Source organism: Vulpes lagopus, chromosome X (genome assembly GCF_018345385.1).
Source record: "Vulpes lagopus strain Blue_001 chromosome X, ASM1834538v1, whole genome shotgun sequence".
Taxonomy (NCBI): domain Eukaryota; kingdom Metazoa; phylum Chordata; class Mammalia; order Carnivora; family Canidae; genus Vulpes; species Vulpes lagopus.
Window position 1 is genome coordinate 70,016,816 of NC_054848.1, and position 23,597 is coordinate 70,040,412.

Consider the following 23,597-nt stretch of genomic DNA (forward strand, 5'->3'; position numbering starts at 1 on the left):
TATTTTACCATTTTTGATGACAAAATGATTGAATGTCTGTGTTACTGTGCTAGCAGGATATTTAAATGGGTGCAATATCAGAGAATAGTATGCATAGAGGTGGAGGACAATGTGTCTTATCTTTTAAAAATTGTCCCCCCTTTCAAAAAAAACTTGCTTTTTCTCTTATTTCTATGACTTCTGTGTTTATCTAGATTAGTTTTAGTTGTAATAGTCTATTCAAATATCATCATAATATTTGTTAGCATTGTCTCTTCTTTTTTTAAAGATTTTATTTATTTGAGAGAGAAAGCATGATGGGGGGAGGACAAAGGGAGAGGGATAAACAGACTCCCTGCTGAGCAGGGAGCCAGACACAGGGCTGTATCCTAGGACCCTGAGATCATGACCTGAGGAAAAGGCATACACATAACCTACTGAGCCATCCAGGGCCCCCACATTTTCTCTTCTTGCACATAATCAAGGTAGACTTCCTATAGAAAACAGGTCTGCAGTAAAAACAAAACAAAACAAAACTTCTGAATGGACAGCATTCTGGACAAACTGAAGTGATTACCTGCCTAGATATTAAAATCTTAGAATTTTGAATTCTACTAAAGAAGGTTTATTATAAAGATATTATGAAGTAGTAGAACTGGGTGTGAATCTTAACTCTTTTGTGACCTTGGCTATATCACTTCCCTACTCTGGCTCTCCCTTGTTTTTCATGTATAATCATTTCTATAATCATTATGTTGTTTATTGCTCTTTGTTTCATTTGTTTTGCTCAAGACTACCAACGATGTCCTTGAATATGTTTTCCAGATGTTTTGTTCTCTATATTATTGTTGCTTCTTTGGTGGTTTTTATTTATATATTTTTTCATCCTTTACTTTTCAGAATTCTGCCAGCTTGGGTTTTACTTCCTTCTTTGATCATTTTTTTTCTTAAAGGGATTTTTATTTTAATGACAATATCATATGTACGTAAAATCAGTGGTACAGGGATCCCTGGGTGGCGCAGCGGTTTGGCGCCTGCCTTTGGCCCAGGGCGCGATCCTGGAGACCCGGGATCGAATCCCACATCAGGCTCCCGGTGCATGGAGCCTGCTTCTCCCTCTGCCTGTGTCTCTGCCTCTCTCTTTCTCTCTGTATGACTATCATAAAAAAAATAAATAAATAAAAAAAAAAATAATAAAATCAGTGGTACAGAAAGGCTTGTAATAAGTAATTTCATAGTCCATGTCTTTCTATCCCTAGTGGTGGTGTTCACCAGTGGCAACACATTTAACTATTTTCACTGTAAAATATTACACTGAAAACTATTATGTTTTCTCCTGATCTCTAAATAATCTGCTAATACTCCCATGTCTTACCTTATTTGTTTTAGATGTTATCTATTGACTCACTGCTTTGATAGAGAAAAATTAAATGCATGTCACACTTCACTACCCCATCATTACTATCACAATACTGTTGTCACTATTTTAGTTTCTTTGGTCTTAGAGCACACCTTTTTTGATCAATTACATGGCCGCGTGTTATTTATTTGAGATTATGAAGAACAGCATCTTAAATCTGTTTTTTTTTTGGTACATTTTATGCATACATTCTCTGTTGGTCTTTTTCTGATCATTTATCTTTGAATTGGTCTGGTTACCCACTGTGAAGGGTAGTGTGGTGTGTGTATGTGTATATAAGCATACTCTAGAATGAATTTCCAAGTTTATGCGTGTGAGAAATGATAAAGTTGAGCTGGAGTAATTCACAGCCTGAATATGAGATTCTTTCCTTGCAAACATTCTCTCTCAATTTTATTTTTATTTTGTTTATTTTGAGAACATGTCTTCCTCAGATTTTGCAGTTAGTGGTTTTTGCAGCAGGGTCAAGTTTGCTATTGCCTTAAAGATTGCATGTGTGCTTATTTTATTTTTAAATAGAATTTATTTTTTTGTAGCAGTTTTATGTTCACAGCCAAGTTGAGAAGAAATTACAGAGAGTTTACAAAATACTAGCAAACTTAATCCAACAATACATTAAAAAATATATATATATACTATGATCAAATGGAATTTATTCCTGGGAAGCAAGGGTGGTTCAATATTCAGAAATCAATGTGATACATCAATAAGAGAAAAGATAAAACACATATAATCATTTTAGTAGATACAGAAAAAGCATTCGATGAAGTAAAATATCCATTCATGATAACCCTCAACAAAGTAGGGATAGAGGGAACATACCTCAACATAATAAAGGCTATATATGAATAACCCACAGCTGACATCATTCTCAATGGGGAAAAACAGAGCTTTTCCCTTAAAGTCAGGAATAAGACAAGGATGTTCACTCTCATTTGATGTAATACTAGACGTCCTAGTCATGGTAGTCAGACAAGAAAAATACATACAAAGGCACCTAAATTGGTAAGGAAGAAGTTAAACGTTCACTATTTGCTGACTTCATTATACTACACATAGAGAACCCTAAATACTCCACCAAAAAACTACTAGAACTGATAAATGAATTCAGTAAAGTAGCAGGATACAAAATGAACGCACAGAAATCTGTGTCATTCCTATACACTAATAGTGACGCAGCAGGTGAAATTATGAAAAGAATCCCATTTACAAATTGCAACAAAAAATAATATCTAGGAATAAACCTATCCAATGAGGTGAAACACCTATACTCTGGAAATTATAAAACATTGATGAAAGAAATTCAAGATGATACAAAGAAATGGAAACCCATCCCATGCTCATGGGTTGGAAGAACAATTATTGTTAAAATGTCTATACTACCCTAAGAAATGTACAGATTCAATGAAATTCCTATTGAAATACCAACAGAAATTTTCACAGAACTAGAACAGAAAATCCTAAAATTTGTATGGAATCACAAAAGACCCCAGAGAGTCCAAGCAGTCTTGAAAAAGAAAAAGAAAACTTGAGGTATCACAATTTCAGATTTCAAGTTATATCACAAAGCTGTAGTAATCAAAATAGTGTGGTACTGGCATAACAGTTGAGTCATAGATCAGTAGAACAGAATAGAAAACCTAGAAATGAACCTACAATTATATGCTCAGTTAATCTTTGACAAAGCAGGAAAGACTATCCAATGGGGAAAAGACAGTCTCTTCCAAGATGGTTTTGGGTCATGCGAAAGAATGAAACCAGACCACTTTCACCATATACAAAGATAATCTCAAAATAGATTAAAGACTTAAATGTCAGACCTGAAACTTTAAAAACCCTAGAAGAGAACACAGGCAGTAACTTTCTTGGCATTAGCCACAGCAGCATTTTTGTAAGTATGTCTCCTGTGGCAGGGGAAATAAAAGCAAAAATAAACTTTTGGGACTACATCAAAATAAAAGCCTTTTGCACAGTGAAGGAAATAGTCAACAAAACTAAAAGGCAACCTATGGAATGAGAGAAGATATTTGCAAATGACATATCTGATAAAGGGTTATTATCCAAAGCATATAGAGAACTTATAAAACTCAATAACCCCCCTCCCAAAATAACCCAGTTAAAAATGGTCAGAAAACATGAATAGACATTTTTCCAAAGGAAACATGCAGATGGCCAACAAATGAAAAGATTTTCACATTTTACTCATCATCAGGGAAATGCAAATCAAAAGTACAATGAGATATCATCTCACACCTGTCAGAATGGCTAAAATAAAAACTTAAGAAACAAGTAGTGTTGATGAGGATGTAGAGAAAAAAGAACCCTCATGCACTATTGGAATGCATACTTGGGTAGCCACTGTGGAAAATACTATGGAGGTTCCTCAAAAAGTTAAAAATAAAGCTACCTTACTGTCCACTAATGACACTGCTGGTTTTTACCAAAAGAACACAAAAACTAATTAAAAGGGATATATGCACTCCTATGTTTATTGTAGCATTATTTACAATAGCCAAATTATGGAAGTGGCCCAGGTATCATTGTTGGATGGATGGATACACACACAACATACACAATAGAATATTATTCAGCCCTAAAACTAATGAAACCATGCCATTTGCACTAGATAATGGAACTAGAAGGTATAATACTAAGTGAATTAAGTCAGAAAAGGATAAATACCATATGATTTCACACATATGTGGAATTTAAGGAATAGAACAAATGAGCAAAGCAAAAAAAAAGAGAGACAAACCAAGAAACAGACTCTTAACTATAGAGATCAAAGTGATGGTTACCAGAGGAGAGATATGGGTAAGCGGGGGTGGGGTGGGGGTTGGTTGAAATACATGATGGGGATTAAAGAGTACACTTATTGTAATGAGTACTGAGTAATGTATAGAAGTTTTGAATTTCTATTTCATACCTGAAATTAATATAACACTGTATATTAACTACTGGAATTAAAAATGCAATTAAAAAATCATGTTCCACAAGTCAAAAAGAAAAGTATAAAGAGTTTCCATACAGTCCCAAATATGCATCGCCTTCTGTACTATCAGTGTCCTACACCAGGATGGTATGGTAGTGTATTTATTCCAAACAAGGAACCAATTTTGACACATTATCACCCCAACTGCATAGTTTATAATAGTTTCGTTCTTGGTGTTATACATTCTGTGGGTTTTGGCAAATGTATAATGACATGTTATCTACCATTTATAGTATCATACAGAATGGTTTCACTGCCCTAAAAGTTCTCTGTTCTATTCATCCCTCCACCCTAACACATGGCAACCACTGATTTTTTTATAGTTTCCATTGTTTTGCCTTTTCCAGAGTGTCATAGAGTTGGACTCATAGAATATATAGTCTTTTTCAATTGGCTTATTTCACTTAGTAATATGCATTTAGGTTTCCTCCAGTATTGTCATTTACTTGAAAGCTCATTTCTTTTTAGAGCTGAAAAGTGTTCCATTGTCTGAACTGACCACAGTTTGTTTATCCATTCACTTACTGAAGGACATCTTGGTTGCTTCCCAATTTTGGCAATTATGAATAAAGCTGCGGTAAACATCTGTGTGCAGTCTTTTGTGTGGACTGTGGACATAGTTTCAACTCCTTTGTGTAAACTCCAAAGAATGGAAAGAGTATGCTTGGTTACGTTTAGTTTTATAACTTCCACTTTGGAAGACAGGTGGTTGTATGAAGAATTTTGCATAGGCTGTTCTTACAGCCCCATTTTTTTTTCCTAATTAACTTCTATTCTCTTGAGACCTCAGCTCAGTTATCTCTCATTACCTCATCAACTCAGTAATTTTCTTTCATTGCATGCTTTCATAGCACATGTATCTCTTTATCATAGCATTTATCATAAGTTTGTGTCTCTGAGATTGTTTGTCTTCCTACTAGTTTGTAAGAATGAAAATATGGATCCTGTTTCATTTTTCCTCACTAGTTTCTGGCATTTTGGCAAGTATTTATTAAATATACATTAAATGAATGCATACGAAAATAGATAAACATGCATCAGTATTTATTTTCCATGATAATTGATAATAATGTTTTGATTTTGCACATTTATTTTTTTTATTTTTTTTATTTTTTATTTTTTCAGACCAAAAAAAAATCACATTTATTTCAATTGTTCAAAGTGCAAATACAGCAAGTCAGTTCACAATGTTTCAAGATACAGTTTTAAGTATAATGAAAACTTGATATACAAAAATGAAAGGGTAAATAGCAGAAATAAAGCTCAATTTCTTTTTTTAAATTCACGTAACCCGAAAACCTTTAGACTAAAATATCCCATTTATGACAATTCGGAAACGCCTTAATTTATAGATACCAGTAGCACATTGCCATCCGAAAGGGCTTCTCAAAGAAGGAGAATCACCCCAAACCAGTCAGCTCAGGACCAGAGTGGAAGTTCTTGGGGCGGGCTATTCCGGATTTGGCCGCCTCACTCTCACTGTCAATCCATACGGTTCGACCCATGATACTTGGATGTTTAGGCAAATTCTAGAAAATGTTTACAGTTCAATATGAGGCCAACACCCTGCTAAGAGATACTGAAATGGCCACTATATATTTACAAGATTTTTTTTATTATTATTTATTTATGATAGTCACAGAGAGAGAGAGGCAGAGACACAGGCAGAGGGAGAAGCAGGCTCCATGCACCGGGAGCCCGATGTGGGATTCGATCCCGGGTCTCCAGGATCGCGCCCTGGGCCAAAGGCAGGCGCCGAACCGCTGCGTCACCCAGGGATCCCTGTTTACAAGATTTTAAAGACCCATCTTAGCTTCAGGCCTCTGGTATTACGGGGGAAAGACAGACTGATACTTCTTCCATTACTTAGAACCTTTCTGTAAGGTTAGCAACACGGCCTTTACAACTGCCTCACGAAAATCATACTTTGTTATAGATTTACTTATTTATACACATACAGAACTTTTATGTAAAGTAGAAAAAGTTCCCGCTAGGAAGATAATTAAAGGTTGTTAATGTTCTTTGTATCACTTAGCAGCCAAGACACAGGTTTATTTCTGCTCCCCAGAAGCAAGGTTAGCTATTCGCTTCAATTCAGGGAGGTGTATGCTTTCAGGATGATGGAGAGGAGATATTTATTGCATCTTTTTCTCAATCTTCTTCATCTTTTCTTTATAGGCAGTAAATTGAGAGTCTGTTCCGAAAATTCTATCCCACCATGTAAATGTGGAAGCATAGTTTCCGATGAAGTTCATGTGGTGGAAATCATGATGCCGAGAACCAGCATAGAAAGGGATCAGATTTAAAGGGTTCAGGGGAATGTCATAGCCACTATGGACATCAATAGTTTCTATCAAACGAATGGTCACCCATGCCCAAAGGAGAATGACATGATCACATAAAAGCATGATTCCAATGAAAAATCCAGTTCCAAGAATCAGAGTTTCCAAAGGATGTGCATATTCAGCTTCCATTCCAAATGGAGCCTGAAACTCATGATGAACTTTATGAATATATTTATATATTCTTTTGTGATGCAAGAGCCTATGCAGGAAATAGTGCCAGGTGTCCTCAATCACCGCACAGCCAAGGCATCTTGCCAAAAGCATATACCATCTTGGCATTCTTTCCCAATCATAAGGTATATTAAAATACTCTGTAAAATAATAAGTTCCACAGATCAAAGGAAGCTGGACACAAAAGAGATTAAAGAGAAGTACTTTAAAACATTTCCATTGGTTTTCCCAGGTTTCTGGTTTATCCTTTTGAATTTTGTACTTTTTCATGAAAGGTATAAATTGAAACAAAAATCCAGGTAAACAGAACAAGAAATAAAGAACTTCGTGAACTATCAAGGATCCCCATGTTGCAATCTGGAACTTTGTATAATTATTCAACATATAGTTCCAAGCATTTTTAAATGGTTCTTGTAGAGGGTTCTCAGGTAAAAGTGAATCTACATACTCCACAGCCAAAGATGCTGAACTAAAGATGCTGATACTTTCATTTGTTGCCATTTTTCAAATCTCTGCAGAAAGCCTTAGAATTCTGGCCGAGCAGCGGGAACGCCACATTTATTTTGCTTAAAGAATTTTACCTAGAAAACTGCAGAAAAAGAGGTAAAACCATTTGAAATGTTAGAAGAGATGAGCCACAAAAGTTCTCTAAGCCCCAAATTCTGTTTCTGTGTATGCACACATATGTACACGATTATGTTTATGTTTCAGTATTAAAAATAGTGCACTTTCAAGTAAATTAATCAGTTTGTGATGGCTGTTGACCTAGCAAAAAAAATATTAGGTATCCCTTTTTGAGATGTGTGTTAATAAACAAGAGATAATCCTGAGTTTTCTTATATTCCATGGATGGTTAAGTGAAGTAGAAATTTCTGTGTCTTTAAAAAAAAATCCCTACACTAAAACTTTGCTTATATTCTCATAGGATAAATGTATATTACACAGTAAAAAATATGTATAAAATTTAAATCTTAAGTCTTCTGTATAGTTTATTTCTGATTCTCATTTGATTACTTCTTACCCTGAAGAAGGAAAATCTAGGGAGCTAAACATTCATTCCAATCATTCAGTTTTGTGTAACACAGTAGCCATGCAGTTGAATGTGAATTTCAGAAACCAAGGTTTTCAACTCAGGGCGACAAGTATTGACTAATGATGCAAGCTTTTAATGGAGCCAAATATCATTGAAAGTCACAATCTAGGGACACTTACTGCAATGTTTCACTTATTATGGCTAGATTGTTATGCTTTAATATGGCAATGTTGATTAAATAATAAAGATTTATTCTTTGTCATCACTTGAGTTAGGAGTCACAGTTAAGAGGAAGTAAGGCACACAGAAGATGCATTGTGATGCTTTGCCTGATGTCTATTTCTATTTTAAACATCAGTGGCCTAGATTATTTTGCAAGAAAGTTTACAGGTAACTAATAATGAGTATTTTCATGTGTGATTATTGATAGAAGGGATTAGGGTTTGAGAGAGTGACTACTACTCAATATATACTTAAACATAGCTGAAAGTAGTAGTCTTAACATAGAAATCATTTCATAAACATGAGAATAAGATGCCTTTATTGTCTTCTTTATTTTTGAATTACTCTTTTTTGTCTTATAATATGGTTTCAAAACAAAAAGTATAAATTAAACCCTTTTATTTATGTTAATACCTTTCCTCTGAACTGGGTCACCTGTACAACTCTCAGTCATGGTTAAGGTATAAAACCTATTTTGCCATAGTGTTGAAAAAATCTAATTACAGATGATAAACTAACGTTATAAAATACTAATCCCATAGATCGTCATAAATATGTTCACTTGTCCTTTCAGTGTAGTCAACCCCTAGATAAGAGGTTTTGTTTTTATTTTGAAATGATGCTGCCCCAATTTCTCAAAATACTTTTTGGAATATTTGGGAACTGTATTCAGAATTAATTTATAAGACACATGAGAAAGCCACTTTGAAGTGACATTTTGCTTTGAGTCCGGCATATATTTGAGTGCTTGCAATGGTAACCCTAATTAACTATTTTTGAAAAGGAACAAATAATTTGAATCTGTACATTATAGTATATTGAAGAATAAATTTAGTCCTGTTATTTTCATACCTTGTAAATGGATATAACTTGGTGACTGGTATATAGTTATTTGTCTACTGTGTCTATTCTGTCAACCTATTTAAACAAAATAGCTTTTTTTTGGTTTCAAAATAGCTTTTTTGAAGTATAATTGACATTCATGGAACCACACATACTTAAAGTGTACAATTTGCTAAATTTTGCATATGTGCACACCTGTGAAGATAGTGAATATATACGCCCTTTGGAAATCACTCCCTTACCTATCATCATTTTCTCCAAACCAAGAATCAGTTTACTTTTTCTTCAGTTTTCTGAAAACATTTCTGTACAATTGATTTCAGTAGGATACACCCAGGAAGTCATAGTGTGTCTTCTCTCTCTCTCTTTAAATCAGTTTTAAGGATCTTTTTAAAGAAACAAATTTCAGTTTATTATTTTTATATTATTTTTTATTTCATTGATTTCCATTTTTACTTTTATGATTTTCTTTCTTCTGTTTACTTTAGGTTCCATTTGCTCTTTGTTTTCTATTTGCTTAAGGTGGAAACTAAGGTCATTGATTTGAGAACTCTCATATATTTTTTTAAATTTTTATTTATTTATGATAGTCACATACAGAGAGAGAGAGAGAGAGAGAGAGAGGCAGAGACACAGGCAGAGGGAAAAGCATGCTCCATGCACCGGGAGCCCGATGTGGGATCCGATCCCGGGTCTCCAGGATCGCGCCCTGGGCCAAAGGCAGGCGCTAAACCGCTGCGCCACCCAGGGATTCCTCTCATATTTTTTTTTTTATTTTTATTATTTTTTTTATTAACTTTTATTGGTGTTTAATTTACCAACATACAGAAAAACACCCAGTGCTCATCCCGTCAAGTGTCCACCTCAGTGCCCGTCACCCATTCCCCTCCAACACCCGCCCTCCTCCCCTTCCACCACCCCTAGTTCGTTTCCCCGAGTTAGGAGTCTTTATGTTCTGTCTCCCTTCCTGATATTTCCCAACATTTCTTTTCCCTTCCTTTATATTCCCTTTCACTATTATTCATATTCCCCAAATGAATGAGAACATACACTGTTTGTCCTTCTCGGATTGACTTATTTCACTCAGCATAATACCCTCCTGTTCCATCCACGTTGAAGCAAATGGTGGGTATTTGTCGTTTCTAATTGCTGAGTAATATTCCATTGTATACATAAACCACATCTTCTTTATCCATTCATCTTTCGATGGACACCGAGGCTCCTTCCACAGTTTGGCTATTGTGGCCATTGCTGATAGAAACATCGGGGTGCAGGTGTCCCGACGTTTCATTGCATCTGAATCTTTGGGGTAAATCCCCAACAGTGCAATTGCTGGCTGGTAGGGGGGGTCTATTTTTAACTCTTTGAGGAACCTCCACACAGTTTTCCAGAGTGGCTGCACCAGTTCACATTCCCACCAACAGTGTAAGAGGGTTCCCTTTTCTCCGCATCCTCTCCAACATTTGTTGTTTCCTGCCTTGTTAATTTTCCCCATTCTCACTGGTGTGAGGTGGTATCTCATTGTGGTTTTGATTTGTATTTCCCTGATGGCAAGTGATGCAGAGCATTTTCTCATGTGCATGTTGGCCATGTCCATGTCTTCCTCTGTGAGATTTCTCTTCATGTCTTTTGCCCATTTCATGATTGGATTGTTTGTTTCTTTGGTGTTGAGTTTAATAAGTTCTTTATAGATTTTGGAAACTAGCCCTTTATCTGATATGTCATTTGCAAATATCTTCTCCCATTCTGTAGGTTGTCTTTTAGTTTTGTTGACTGTATCCTTTGCTGTGCAAAAGCTTCTTATCTTGATGAAGTCCCAATAGTTCATTTTTGCTTTTGTTTCTTTTGCCTTCGTGGATGTATCTTGCAAGAAGTTACTGTGGCCAAGTTCAAAAAGGGTGTTGCCTGTGTTCTCCTCTAGGATTTTGATGGAATCTTGCCTCACATTTAGATCTCTCATCCATTTTGAGTTTATCTTTGTGTATGGTGAAAGAGAGTGGTCCAGTTTCATTCTTCTGCATGTGGATGTCCAATTTTCCCAGCACCATTTATTGAAGAGACTGTCTTTCTTCCAATGGATAGTCTTTCCTCCTTTATCGAATATTAGATGGCCGTACATTTCAGGGTCCACTTCTGGGTTCTCTATTCTGTTCCATTGATCTATGTGTCTGTTTTTGTGCCAGTACCACACTGTCTTGATGACCACAGCTTTGTAATACAACCTGAAATCTGGCATTGTGATGCCCCCAGCTAAGGTTTTCTTTTTTAAAATTCCCCTGGCTATTCGGGGTCTTTTCTGATTCCACACAAATCTTAAAATAATTTGTTCTAACTCTCTGAAGAAAGTCCATGGTATTTTGATAAGGATTGCATTAAACGTATAAATTGCCCTGGGTAACATTGACATTTTTACAATATTAATTCTGCCAATCCATGAGCATGGAATATTTTTCCATCTCTTTGTGTCTTCCTCAATTTCTTTCAGAAGTGTTCTATAGTTTTTAGGGTATAGATCTTTTACCTCTTTGGTTAGGTTTATTCCTAGGTATCTTATGCTTTTGGGTGCAATTGTAAATGGGATTGACTCCTTAATTTCTCTTTCTTCAGTCTCATTGTTAGTGTATAGAAATGCCATTGATTTCTGGGCATTGATTTTGTATCCTGCCACGCTACCAAATTGCTGTATGAGTTCTAGCAATCTGGGGGTGGAGGCTTTTGGGTTTTCTATGTAGAGTATCATGTCTTCGGCGAAGAGGGAGAGTTTGACTTCTTCTTTGCCAATTTGAATGCCTTGAATGTCTTTTTGTTGTCTGATTGCTGAGGCGAGGACTTCCAGAACTATGTTGAACAGCAGTGGTGAGAGTGGACATCCCTGTCTTGTTCCTGATCTTAGGGGAAAGGCTCCCAGTGCTTCCCCATTGAGAATGATATTTGCTGTGGGCTTTTCGTAGATGGCTTTTAAGATGTCGAGGAAAGTTCCCTCTATCCCAACACTCTGAAGGGTTTTGATCAGGAATGGATGCTGTATTTTGTCAAATGCTTTCTCTGCATCTAATGAGAGTATCATATGGTTCTTGGTTTTTCTCTTGCTGATATGATGAATCACATTGATGGTTTTACGAGTGTTGAACCAGCCTTGTGTCCCAGGGATAAATCCTACTTGGTCATGGTGAATAATTTTCTTAATGTGTTGTTGGATCCTATTGGCTAGTATCTTGTTGAGAATTTTTGCATCCATGTTCATCAGGGATATTGGTCTGTAATTCTCCTTTTTGGTGGGGTCTTTGTCTGGTTTCGGAATTAAGGTGATGCTGGCCTCATAGAACGAATTTGGAAGTACTCCATCTCTTTCTATCTTTCCAAACAGCTTTAGTAGAATAGGTATGATTTCTTCTTTAAACGTTTGATAGAATTCCCCTGGGAAGCCATCTGGCCCTGGACTCTTGTGTCTTGGGAGGTTTTTGATGACTGCTTCAATTTCCTCCCTGGTTATTGGCCTGTTCAGGTTTTCTATTTCTTCCTGCTCCAGTTTTGGTAGTTTGTGGCTTTCCAGGAATGCGTCCATTTCTTCTAGATTTCCTAATTTATTGGCGTACAGCTGTTCATAATATGTTTTTAAAATCGTTTGTATTTCCTTGGTGTTGGTAGTGATGTCCCCTTTCTCATTCATGATTTTATTAATTTGAGTCTTCTCTCTCTTCTTTTTAATAAGGTTGGCTAATGGTTTATCTATCTTATTAATTCTTTCAAAGAACCAACTCCTGGTTCTGTTGATCTGTTCCACAGTTCTTTTGGTCTCGATATCATTGAGTTCTGCTCGAATTTTAATTAACTCTCTTCTTCTGCTGGGGGTGGGGTCTATTTGTTGCTTTTTCTCTAGTTCCTTTATGTGTAAGGTGAGCTTTTGAATTTGAGATCTTTCCAGTTTTTGAATGTATGCTTGTATTGCGATGTATTTCCCCCTCAGGACTGCTTTTGCTGCATCCCAAAGATTTTGAACGGTTGTATCTTCATTTTCATTAGTTTCCATGAATCTTTTTAATTCTTCCTTAATTTCCTGGTTGACCTTTTCATCTTTTAGCAGGATGGTCCTTAACCTCCACGTGTTTGTGGTCCTTCCATATTTCTTGTTGTGATTAAGTTCTAATTTCAAGGCATTATGGTCTGAGAATATACAGGGGACTATCCCGATCTTTTGGTATCGGTTCAGACCCGATTTGTGACCCAGTATGTGGTCTATTCTGGAGAAAGTTCCATGTGCACTTGAGAAGAATGTGTATTCAGTTGAGTTTGGATGTAAAGTTCTGTAGATATCTGTGAAATCCATCTGGTCCAGTGTATCATTTAAAGCTCTCGTTTCTTTGGAGATGTTGTGCTTAGAAGACCTATCCAGGGTAGAAAGAGCTAGATTGAAGTCACCAAGTATAAGTGTATTATTATCAAGGTATTTCTTGAGTTTGGTTATTAATTGGTTTAAATATTTGGCAGCTCCCACATTCGGGGCATATATATTGAGGAGTGTTAAGTCCTCTTGTTGGATAGATCCTTTGAGTATGAGATAGTGTCCCTCTTCATCTCTCACTATAGTCTTCGGGGTAAATTTTAATTTATCTGATATAAGGATGGCAACCCCTGCTTTCTTTTGAGGACCATTTGAATGGTAAATGGTTCTCCAACCTTTTATTTTCAGGTTGTAGGTGTCCTTCTGTCTAAAATGAGTCTCTTGTAGACAGCAAATAGATGGGTCCTGCTTTTTTATCCAGTCTGAAACCCTGCGCCTTTTGATGGGGTCATTAAGCCCGTTCACATTCAGAGTTACTATTGATAGATATGAGTTTAGTGTCATCATATCTATTCAGTCCTTGTTTTTGTGGATTGTTCCACTGAACTTCTTCTTAAAGGGGAATTTTAAGAGTCCCCCTTAAAATTTCTTGCAGAGCTGGTTTGGAGGTTACATATTCTTTCAGTTCCTGCCTGTCTTGGAAGCTCTTTATCTCTCCTTCCATTTTGAATGAAAGCCTTGCGGGGTAAAGTATTCTTGGTTGCATGTTCTTTTCATTTAGGACCCTGAATATATCCTGCCAGCCCTTTCTGGCCTGCCAGGTCTCTGTGGAGAGGTCTGCTGTTACCCTAATATTCCTCCCCATAAAAGTCAGGGACTTTTTTTCTCTTGCTGCTTTAAGCATCTTCTCCTTATCTTTGGAATTTGCAAGCTTCACTATTAAATGTCGAGGTGTTGAACGGTTTTTGTTGATTTTAGGGGGGGATCTCTCTATTTCCTGGATCTGAATGCCTGTTTCCCTTCCCAGATTCGGAAAGTTTTCAGCTAGGATTTGTTCAAATACATATTCTGGCCCTCTGTCCCTTTCGGCGCCCTCAGGAACCCCAATTAAACGTAGGTTTTTCTTCCTCAGGCTATCATTTATTTCCCTTAATCTATCCTCATGGTCTTTTAATTGCCTGTCTCTTTTTTCCTCAGTTTCCCTCTTTGCCATCAACTTGTCTTCTATGTCACTCACTCGTTCTTCCACCTCGTCAAGCCTCGTCGTTAGGACTTCTAGCTTGGATTGCATCTCATTTAATTGATTTTTAATTTCTGCCTGATTAGATCTAAATTCTGCAGTCATGAAGTCTCTTGAGTCCTTTATGGTTTTTTCTAGAGCCACCAGTAGCTGTAAAATAGTGCTTCTGAATTGGCTTTCTGACATTGAATTGTAATCCATATTTTGTAACTCTGTGGGAGAGTGGGCTGTTTCTGATTCTTTTTTTTGAGGGGTTTTCCTTCTAGTCATTTTGCTCAGTGCAGAGTGGCCAAAAACAAGTTGTATTGGGAAAAGGAGAAAAAGAGAGAGAAGGAAAGAAAAGAGAAAAAGAAAAAAGAGAAAGAAGAAAAAAATAGGGGAAAAAGAGAAGAAAAAGAAAGAAAAAGAAAGAAAGGAGAAAAAAGAAAAAAGGGGGGGTGGGGGAAGCAATCAGAAATCAAGAAGAAAGAGAGAAAAAAAAAGCGCAAAACAAAACAAAACAAAAAAAAAAACAAAAACAAAAAAACAAAAAACAAAAAAAACCACGGGGGAGTATCTTCCGATTCTGTGTAGTTTAAGTCCCTTGACTTCCCTTGGAACTGGTCCGTCTCGCTGGTCTTCTGGGGGAGGGGCCTGCTGTGCTGATTCTCAGGTGTTGGCACTTGGGGGAGCTGCTCTGCCCCTGCCTGGTGCAGGGCTCGGTGGGGGTTGTTGACCCCGTGAGTCCCCGGGAGGAAGCCACAGTGGCGGGGGCAGCTCTGGGACCCTGGATCCAGCCCCCGCAGTAGCTCCGGGGCTCTCCGTCTGCAGGGCCTGGGGGCTCCGGGGCGGGGCCGCTGATCTGCTCAGTTCCAGGCAGGAGCGTCCTCGCTGTCCTGGGCCCTCCCTGCCTCTGCCTGTCCCGGGGGAGGCCGGATCCTGGGCTGTGTCCCGGCGCCCTGTGCTCCGGGGCCTGCGCTGTTGGATTCGCGCTCCCGGCGGTGCAGCCCCCTCCGCGGAGCCGCCGCCCGAGCCTCTCCGAGCTGTTCCCGGAGCCGCGCAGCCCCCTCCGCGGAGCCACCGCCCGAGCCCCTCCGAGCTGTTCCCGGAGCCGCGCAGCCCCCTCCGCGCGGAGCTTCTTCCTCCGCCCGAGCCGCCGCCGCTGAGCTGTTCCCGGAGCCCCGCAGCCCCCTCCGCGGAGCCGCCGCCCGAGCCCCTCCGAGCTGCTCCGGGTCCCGCCGAGCGCTGCAGCCCTTAGGGAGCTCGGCGCACTCTCCCCGGGGCGCAGGTGCCTGTTAGTGTCCCAGGGAGCCCGAGGGCGTCCCCGCCTTTCTGGGGATCCTGCTCCAATTCCCGGGGAGCCCCTTTCCGCGGGGAAGGTTGGTGCAGCTCCTGCTCCTCCTGGCTTCTGGCGGGGCCCCTCCCCCTTGGAGGCCTTTTGTTTCTTTATTTCTTTTTTCCCATCTTCCTACCTTGATAGAAGCGCGAACTCTTCTCACTGTAGCGTTCCAGCTGGTCTCTCTTTAAATCTCAGGCCGAATTCGTAGGTTTTCAGGATGATTGGATGGTTTTCTAGGTAATTTGCTGAGGACAGGTGACCTGGAGACCCTACTCCTCCGCCATCTTGCCCCTCCCCCCTTCCTCATATTTTTTAATGTAGACTTTTTTGGTATAAATTTCCACTTCATTACTGCTTTTCTAGGCATCTCATAAATTGTTATGTTGTGATTTTATTTTTACTGTATTCAAAATACTTCTGATTTCTCTTATACTTTTTTCTTTGACCCATCTGTTATTTAGAAGTATATTTCTTTCCAAATATTTGGAGGATTTCCAGAAATCTTTTAATTTTAATTTCTAATGTAATTCTAATGTAGTCAGAGAATTTATTTTGTTCAACTTGAATACTTTTAAGTTTATTGAGGCTTTGTTTTGTCATAAGTGTACAACATGCAGTTGAGAAGAATGTATATTCTACTGTTTGTGGAATGTTCTAAAAATGTCAATTTGATCAGGTTGGTTGATAGTGTTTTTCAAGTCCTCATTCCTGCTGATTTTCTGTTGACTTGTTCTATCAATTACTGAAAGAGGGACATTGAAATTTCTGACTATAATTGTGGATTTGTCTATTTTTCTTGCAGTCCTATCAGTTTCTGCTTCATGTATTTTGAAGCTGTTATTATAAGTATAAACACTTAGAATCCTTATTATCTTCCTAGTTAATTGACCCCTTTATGATTATGAAATGACCTTTTCTATTCTTGGTTATATCTTTTCCTGTGAAATTCACTTTGTCTGATACTAATATAGTCACTGTAGCCTTCTTTTGACTTGTGTTAGCTGGTTTACCTTCTTCTATCGTTTTATATAATGTCTTCTTTTTTCCCTATGGCTGTTTTAAATATTTTCTCTACCACTACTTTTCAGTGATTTGAATAAGATGGGCCTTGGTGTAATTTTCTTCATGTTTTTTTGTGTTGGGGTTCATTCGGCTTTTTGGATCTGTGGGCATATAGTTTTTTAAAAAATATATATTTGTAACATTTTCGGCCATTATTCCTTTAAATATTTGTTATTCCTCCATTTGGAACTCAATTACACATATAGTTGGTCACTTTAAATTGTCTCTCTCATTACTGGTAATCTTTTCATTTTTATTTGTTTTGTTTTTTATCTTTGTTTCATCTTGGATAGTTTCTACAAAATGTATTTTTAAATGTACTGATCTTTCCTATTGCAATGTCTAATTGGCCATTAATCCTATCCAGTGAATTTTTCTGCTCAGATGTAATTTTCATCTCTAGAAGTTCGATTTGTTTTTTTTTTATATCTGCCATATTTCTGCTTAATTTTTTGAAACATGAAATATAAGTGAAAAATAACTTTTAATGCCTTTATCTGTTCATTTTAACCCTGAATCCTGACCCTGAATCCTGGGTCAGTTTTGATTGATTGGCTTTTTTTTCCTCTTCATTATGGGTCAGATATTCCTGCTTTTTATTTACCTGGAAATTTTTAATTGCCAGATTTTGTGAACTTTACTGTATTGGGTTGTAGATTTTTTTGTATTTGCTATAATTAGTCTAGAGCATTGTTCTGGAATGCAGTTAAGGTACCTCAAAACAGGTTGATCTTTTTGGGTCTTGCTTATAAGATTTGTTTGGCAAGACCAGAGACAGGTTTAGTCTAAGGCTAATTTTTCCCTTATTACTGAGGCAAGAGACTTCTGACATCTCTTCTCAAAGCCTTGTTAATTATGATGTTTTCCTGTCTGACTGGTAGAAACAGGTTTTATTTCCAGCTCTGTGAGAGTGCCAGGCAGTGTCCTCTAATCCTCTTGGATGGTTCATTCTTTCCTGTCCTTAAGTAGTTACCTTACATACATGTGCCAGTCATCACTCTGCTGAGTACACAGCAGGTCTCCTTAGTTCTCTCTCTGTTGTAGCTTTCTCCTTTCTGGCATTCTGCCTTCTAAACTCCAGCAGGAAAAAATAAAAAAAATAAAAAAAAATAAATAAACTCCAGCAGGCTGGTGTCCTGGGATTCCTCAACTCAGGAAGTCTGTAGCGCTCTGCCTGGGCCCCTTCCCTGGCCCATGACATAGACACTTTCAAGGCAGTATGCTGGAGCAAGTGTGGACCTCACCTCATTTGTTTACTGTCTTTCAGGGATCACTGGAATTTATGGTCTGGTGTCCAGCATCTTGAAAACATTGTGTGAAATATTTATGTGTATTTTTTGTTGTTTTGGGCAGAGTGATAAACCTGGACAGAAGTGGAAGTCCTAGACACATTAAAAAAACTGGTTTGACCTACATGATTAAAGTGATTGGGAATTTTTATGGTTCTCTTTTCCTACCTCTCTTCCCCTTCTCACCACCCCAGCACCTGGTCAGTCTTGCCTGAAAGTTAACCAACCCATTGCAACTTCTTTAGTTTCCAGGTATAAACTCTTGGATTTAGGTCAAAATTGCCTACCCAACAATTATCTTAACATCAATCTGGCAGTCTCCCTTTATTTTTGGTCAGTAGTTATTTGGCAATTCCTTCCTTTACCAAACTTGGTTAATTCATAAAAATTGATGTATGTGTAGCTTCTCCTAGTTTTCCAACATTTTTCCTCCTAACTGGTCATGTGATATATCTTTTCCTTTGTAGTGTTTAATACATCATGTTTCCAGCCTTTGTCAAAATTTCATCCTTCTGAGGTGGGTAGGGGTAATGGGCTAAATAGGTGTTGGGGATTAAAGAATGCACTTGTTCTGCTGAGTGCCGGGTGTTACGTGGAAGTTTGGAATCACTGTATTGTACACCTGAAACTAATAAGACATTGTATGTTAACTAATTGGAATTTAAATAAAAACTTAAAATTTTATCCTTCTAGGTTCACATATCAAAGTCTCCAGCTTAAGCACATATTGGTACTAGAAATATAGCACAAAAACAGAATTTTAGCGCTAACAAGGACCTTATATTTAATCAGTTGTACTTGGAGAGATTTGAGAGCATGCTTTTCAGTCTCTGTAGTACACAAACATCTAGGTTTAGCCCTGTCACAAAATACTTAAGATATTTATTTCCATCCTTGATTATTGTAAAACTTCAGATAAACCTTTTTAGAATATGTAAATACACAATATAATTTAAGGACTATTTTATTAGTATAAACTCCTATGTTCTTTAAGGTGGAACATTCTCATTGTTCTTTCTGGTAGGGAAAGAAAGCAGAAGAAAATCCAAGTCACTATTCACTAAGACCAAATGTTATATTTGGGCTATAAGGTCACAACAACGTGGATTTTGGCAGAAAAATTCCCATCAATTTGACAGATTTGTCTCATGATAAATGAACTTCTAGAGGGCTTGTAACAAATTACTCAGTTATAAATAAATTTTTTTGAAGTAATCCTTTCTGATTTCAGTTCATATTTTTTTTTTTCTTTTGAAACTACCATATAATGATTTAGTTAAAACATACTGGACATAGAGACTACTAGTATTTTACACAATGACCTAATTTTATGTTGGTTTTCCCCCTTGTGGTTGCAGTTAGTAAATCTGTTAAGTTTGTGGCTCTACTTCCTTTCTGTAATCAAGGAAAGTTTCTGTTTGACAAAGCTAGGTCAAAAAGAATGAATTCTTCACTGTTGGCTGTCTCCAAAACTTATGTTGAAATCATAAAGTCCTTCAAGAATTAAATTAAAATACTCATTTTGTATGTTACTGGAACTAAGGTAAGTAAAAGCAGAATTTGGGAAGGTTTTTAATCTTTTTTGTGGAGGGGAGGTTTTTAATTTTTGTTGTAGAATTTATTCTGTAAGATGAGAGTGCTGAATTTTTTTCATGTAATTTAAATAAAGAGAATAAACATTTTTAATGCAAATCCAAACAATTCATCTACAGAGATTGTTAACATTATTTCATGGCATTTTCCTTTTATATTTCTAAAATGCAAATACTCTGGGAAAATCTAGTATATGCATTTTGTCACTTATGATTTTGTATTTTTTTTTTTATTTTTAAAACATTTTTTTTAAAATCTTTATTTATTTATGATAGTCACAGAGAGAGAGAGAGAGGCAGAGACACAGGCAGAGGGAGAAGCAGGCTCCATGCACCGGGAGCCCGATGTGGGATTCGATCCTGGGTCTCCAGGATCGCGCCCTGGGCCAAAGGCAGGCGCCAAACCGCTGCGCCACCCAGGGATCCCGTATGATTTTGTATTTTATAGTTGGTTAGTTTGGTGCCTGAAAAGGTCTGTGTGTTATTGGTGTCAGAAAATAAATTCAATAGCTTTTATACACAGTTCATGTGAGTGATTTGGGAGGTACATGAACTTTGTGCTCTATAGCTCTTGGTCTAATTGTGAAAGTAAACTATGTAAATGAACTCAAATGTCAGGTTAAAACTTTTGTGGGTTTTCAACCAAGGGAATTATTGAATATGTTGAGATACCTCTATCTGTGCTATGATGGATCATACCATATCACAGTCCTGTCTTTGCTAATTACTTTGTGAAGGTGTATTATTAGCTGGCATGGGGATACTGCATATAGGTCGGAGAATATTATACAGTGGTTTTGTTCAACCTCTGTGTGCCTCATTTTTCTGATCAGTAAAATGGGGATAATACTATTACCCACATTATAGGTTTATTGTGGGGATTAATTAACCAAAGCACTAAGAATAGTGCCTGGCACATAGTAGGTACTTATTGAGACCTAATCTCTAGTACTACTTGTAGTGATATTCTCTCCTTAGGTCTAGCTTTTATTATACAAGTGATTAACATCATTCTGTGTTATGTATTCACCTCTGCAGTTTGGCAATTAAAGAAAGATGTTCATTCATTACCCCTCTCCCTTTCCCTGTCTTTCCCTCTCTCTCCCTACCTCCCTACTTCCCTTCTTCTTACCTATTTCTTGAGTTTCTTGCTATCTAGCTGGAGCAGTAATAGGTTCAGGTGGTAAATATTGTTCTATGAACTGTAGCAATTTGATTAGGAGATAGAATTAGAAGCCATATCTCTCAGAAGAGGAAAAGGGATCCAGAATCTTTTTCTTTGATTTCTAATTTGTGATTTTTTTAAAAAAAATCATTAAATTTTGTAATTCAAATATATTTAAGTATTGATTTTTAAAATAAAGTTCCTATTTGCCTCTTGTTAATTTTATTCTGCTGCCTAACAACCAACCAGCCAGTCAACTGGAGTGGGATGTTATTTTCGAAGCAAACCACTTAGCCTATGAATATGTTCCAGAGGTGTGTATGTGTAATAATTCATTGTAATAATTTCATACTGAAAGATCTCTTCCCACATGCTTTTTGTCTGTCTCATAGGTAGGGATATGGATAAACCTAGTCAGCGAGTCTCGATCATTGGCAGAAACCAAATAAATTATAGATATTTTTTATAACATGTATAGATACATATTATGACTGTGTTTTGAAGGTTAATTGTTAATTTCTTTTTTTAGGGTGATGTTAATTCTTAGCTAATCTGGATTTTTCTCTGTAGATTTATTTTCTTGGTTTTAAAAATCTTCTGTATTTTCCTTTATTACCAACTTCCTAACCCCACCCCATTATCTTCTAGCTGAATTGGCTATAGTACCCCTAAATGCATATTAAATGCTTTCTGTTCTAAGATCAGTACCATTTTTTTTTCCTTTGGCTACTGATATTTCTTGAGCAGTCATTAAGTTCATAGTTAACTCTTCTTTGATATGGGGTATTGTTTAAGGGCATTGACTTTGGAGAATAACAAACCTGGATTATCTCACTTCAGTTTTTTTAATAGCTATGAACCATGATTAAGTTACATTATATCTGTGAGCCTCAGGTTCCTCATCTGTAAAATGGGGATAAATGATGGAATATACTTCAAAGGTTGTTGCAAAAATTAAATCTTAAAACACATGTAAATGTGCTTACTGTGGTACCTGGAACATAGTGAACCCTCAATAGATGATATATGTAATCTGTTGTTGCCATCCATATTATGGCTACCTATCTTATCATTTCAGTTTTGTGTCCACCAGTGTGCTATCTTGGAAGTTATTTATGTGATGGATGGCTCCAGTACCAGGAAAGGCTATTATCAAACCTGAGAGAATTCCTTTTTTTTTAATAAATTAATTTTTATTGGTGTTCAATTTACCAACATACAGAAAAACACCCAGTGCTCATCCCATCAAGTGTCCCCCTCAGTGCCCGTCACCCATTCCCCCCCACCCCCCGCCCTCCTCCCCTTCCACCACCCCTAGTTCGTTTCCCAGAGTTAGGAGTCTTTATGTTCTGTCTCCCTGAATTCCTTTTTAAGTTGAGAAGTTACCAGCTTTCAGTACTTTATTCAATGAATGTGGCTGCTCCAGGGGCCATTACCTAGGTATCATGTAGTAGATTTGAAGGATCTGGGAGCTGATCAGGGAAAAAAAAAATGACATGACCATAGTATACAGGAGCTTTATTTGGATGATACTTTGACAGGTTTGCACGTAGGGGAAGCTCCACATAGCCTGTGACCTTCCAGAGACAATAGTGGGGCCACTGCCTGGAAGAGAAAGGGAACTACTGGGTCTGAGAAAGATCAGAGAAGGAACATTTGTGACTAGATGATATCACTCATGTATAGATGCTATAACTCAGCAGTACAATGGGGGTATTTTTGGGCCAGAGAGCTCCAAAAGGCAGTAGCAATTGGGATCTTTTATAGTTTCAGAATTTATCTTTGGCTGGCAGATGTTGGGTGCAGTTTTCACAGTGTATGCAAACTAGGCAGGCTCTAGAATGGCTGAAACTGCATATTTGGGCTTTATTTAAAACAGTTGTATGTGCAGAAGTGAGTTTGGCACATGTGGCCTTTTATTGGGTCTTTGCTGTAAAGAAGTAAACAAGATAGGGCCAGTATACAAAGGCAGTCTTTTAACCATTTATGTAACATAACCAGAACTGTTTAAGACCTGGTTTCTACCTCAGGAAATCCATGCCCTATAGTGGGAAATTAAATACTTTGATAAATACTATCATCAAGGTTTGAACTAAGACCTTGGGAGTTAGATCAAGAAAGACCCCTCCAGGAAAAATACCACTCTTGTGGTATTTTCAGGTCCTTTGAGCATACTCCAGTTAAAGAAAGCAATCAACATTGTTGGTTCCTGGTGACCAACACCATGCTTCATAATTCTTTGAATTTTATTTTTAAAATTTATTTTTCAAAAAAATATTTATTGGAGTTCAATTTGCCAACATATAGCATAACACCCAGTGCTCATCTCACCAAATGCCCCCCTCACTGCCCATCACCCAGTCACCCCAACCCCCCGCCCACCTCCCCTTCCACTACCCCTTGTTCATTTCCCAGAGTTAGGTGTCGCTCATGTTTTGTCACCCTCACTGATATTTTCACTCATTTTCTCTACTTTCCCTTTATTCCCTTTCACTAACTTTTATATTCCCCAAATGAATGAGACCATATAATGTTTGTCCTTTTCTGATTGACTTATTTCACTCAGCATAATACATTCCAGGTCCCTCCACGTCGAAGCAAATAGTAGGAGTTTGTAGTTTCTAATGGCTGAGTAATATTCCAT

At 37.4% G+C, this 23,597-nt stretch overlaps 2 protein-coding genes across 7 annotated transcripts in view; one reads left to right on the top strand and one right to left on the bottom strand.

The window, feature by feature from the left end:
• Positions 1-23,597, top strand: part of DIAPH2 (diaphanous related formin 2) — a 1,156,455-nt gene that overhangs the window by 86,078 nt on the left and 1,046,780 nt on the right. The gene's annotated exons all lie outside the window — the stretch shown is intronic.
• Positions 6,055-7,786, bottom strand: LOC121483202 (methylsterol monooxygenase 1-like). Its single transcript, XM_041741558.1, has one exon. It carries the CDS (start codon positions 7,406-7,408, stop codon positions 6,527-6,529), a length of 882 nt encoding a protein of 293 aa, XP_041597492.1. The 5' UTR covers positions 7,409-7,786; the 3' UTR covers positions 6,055-6,526.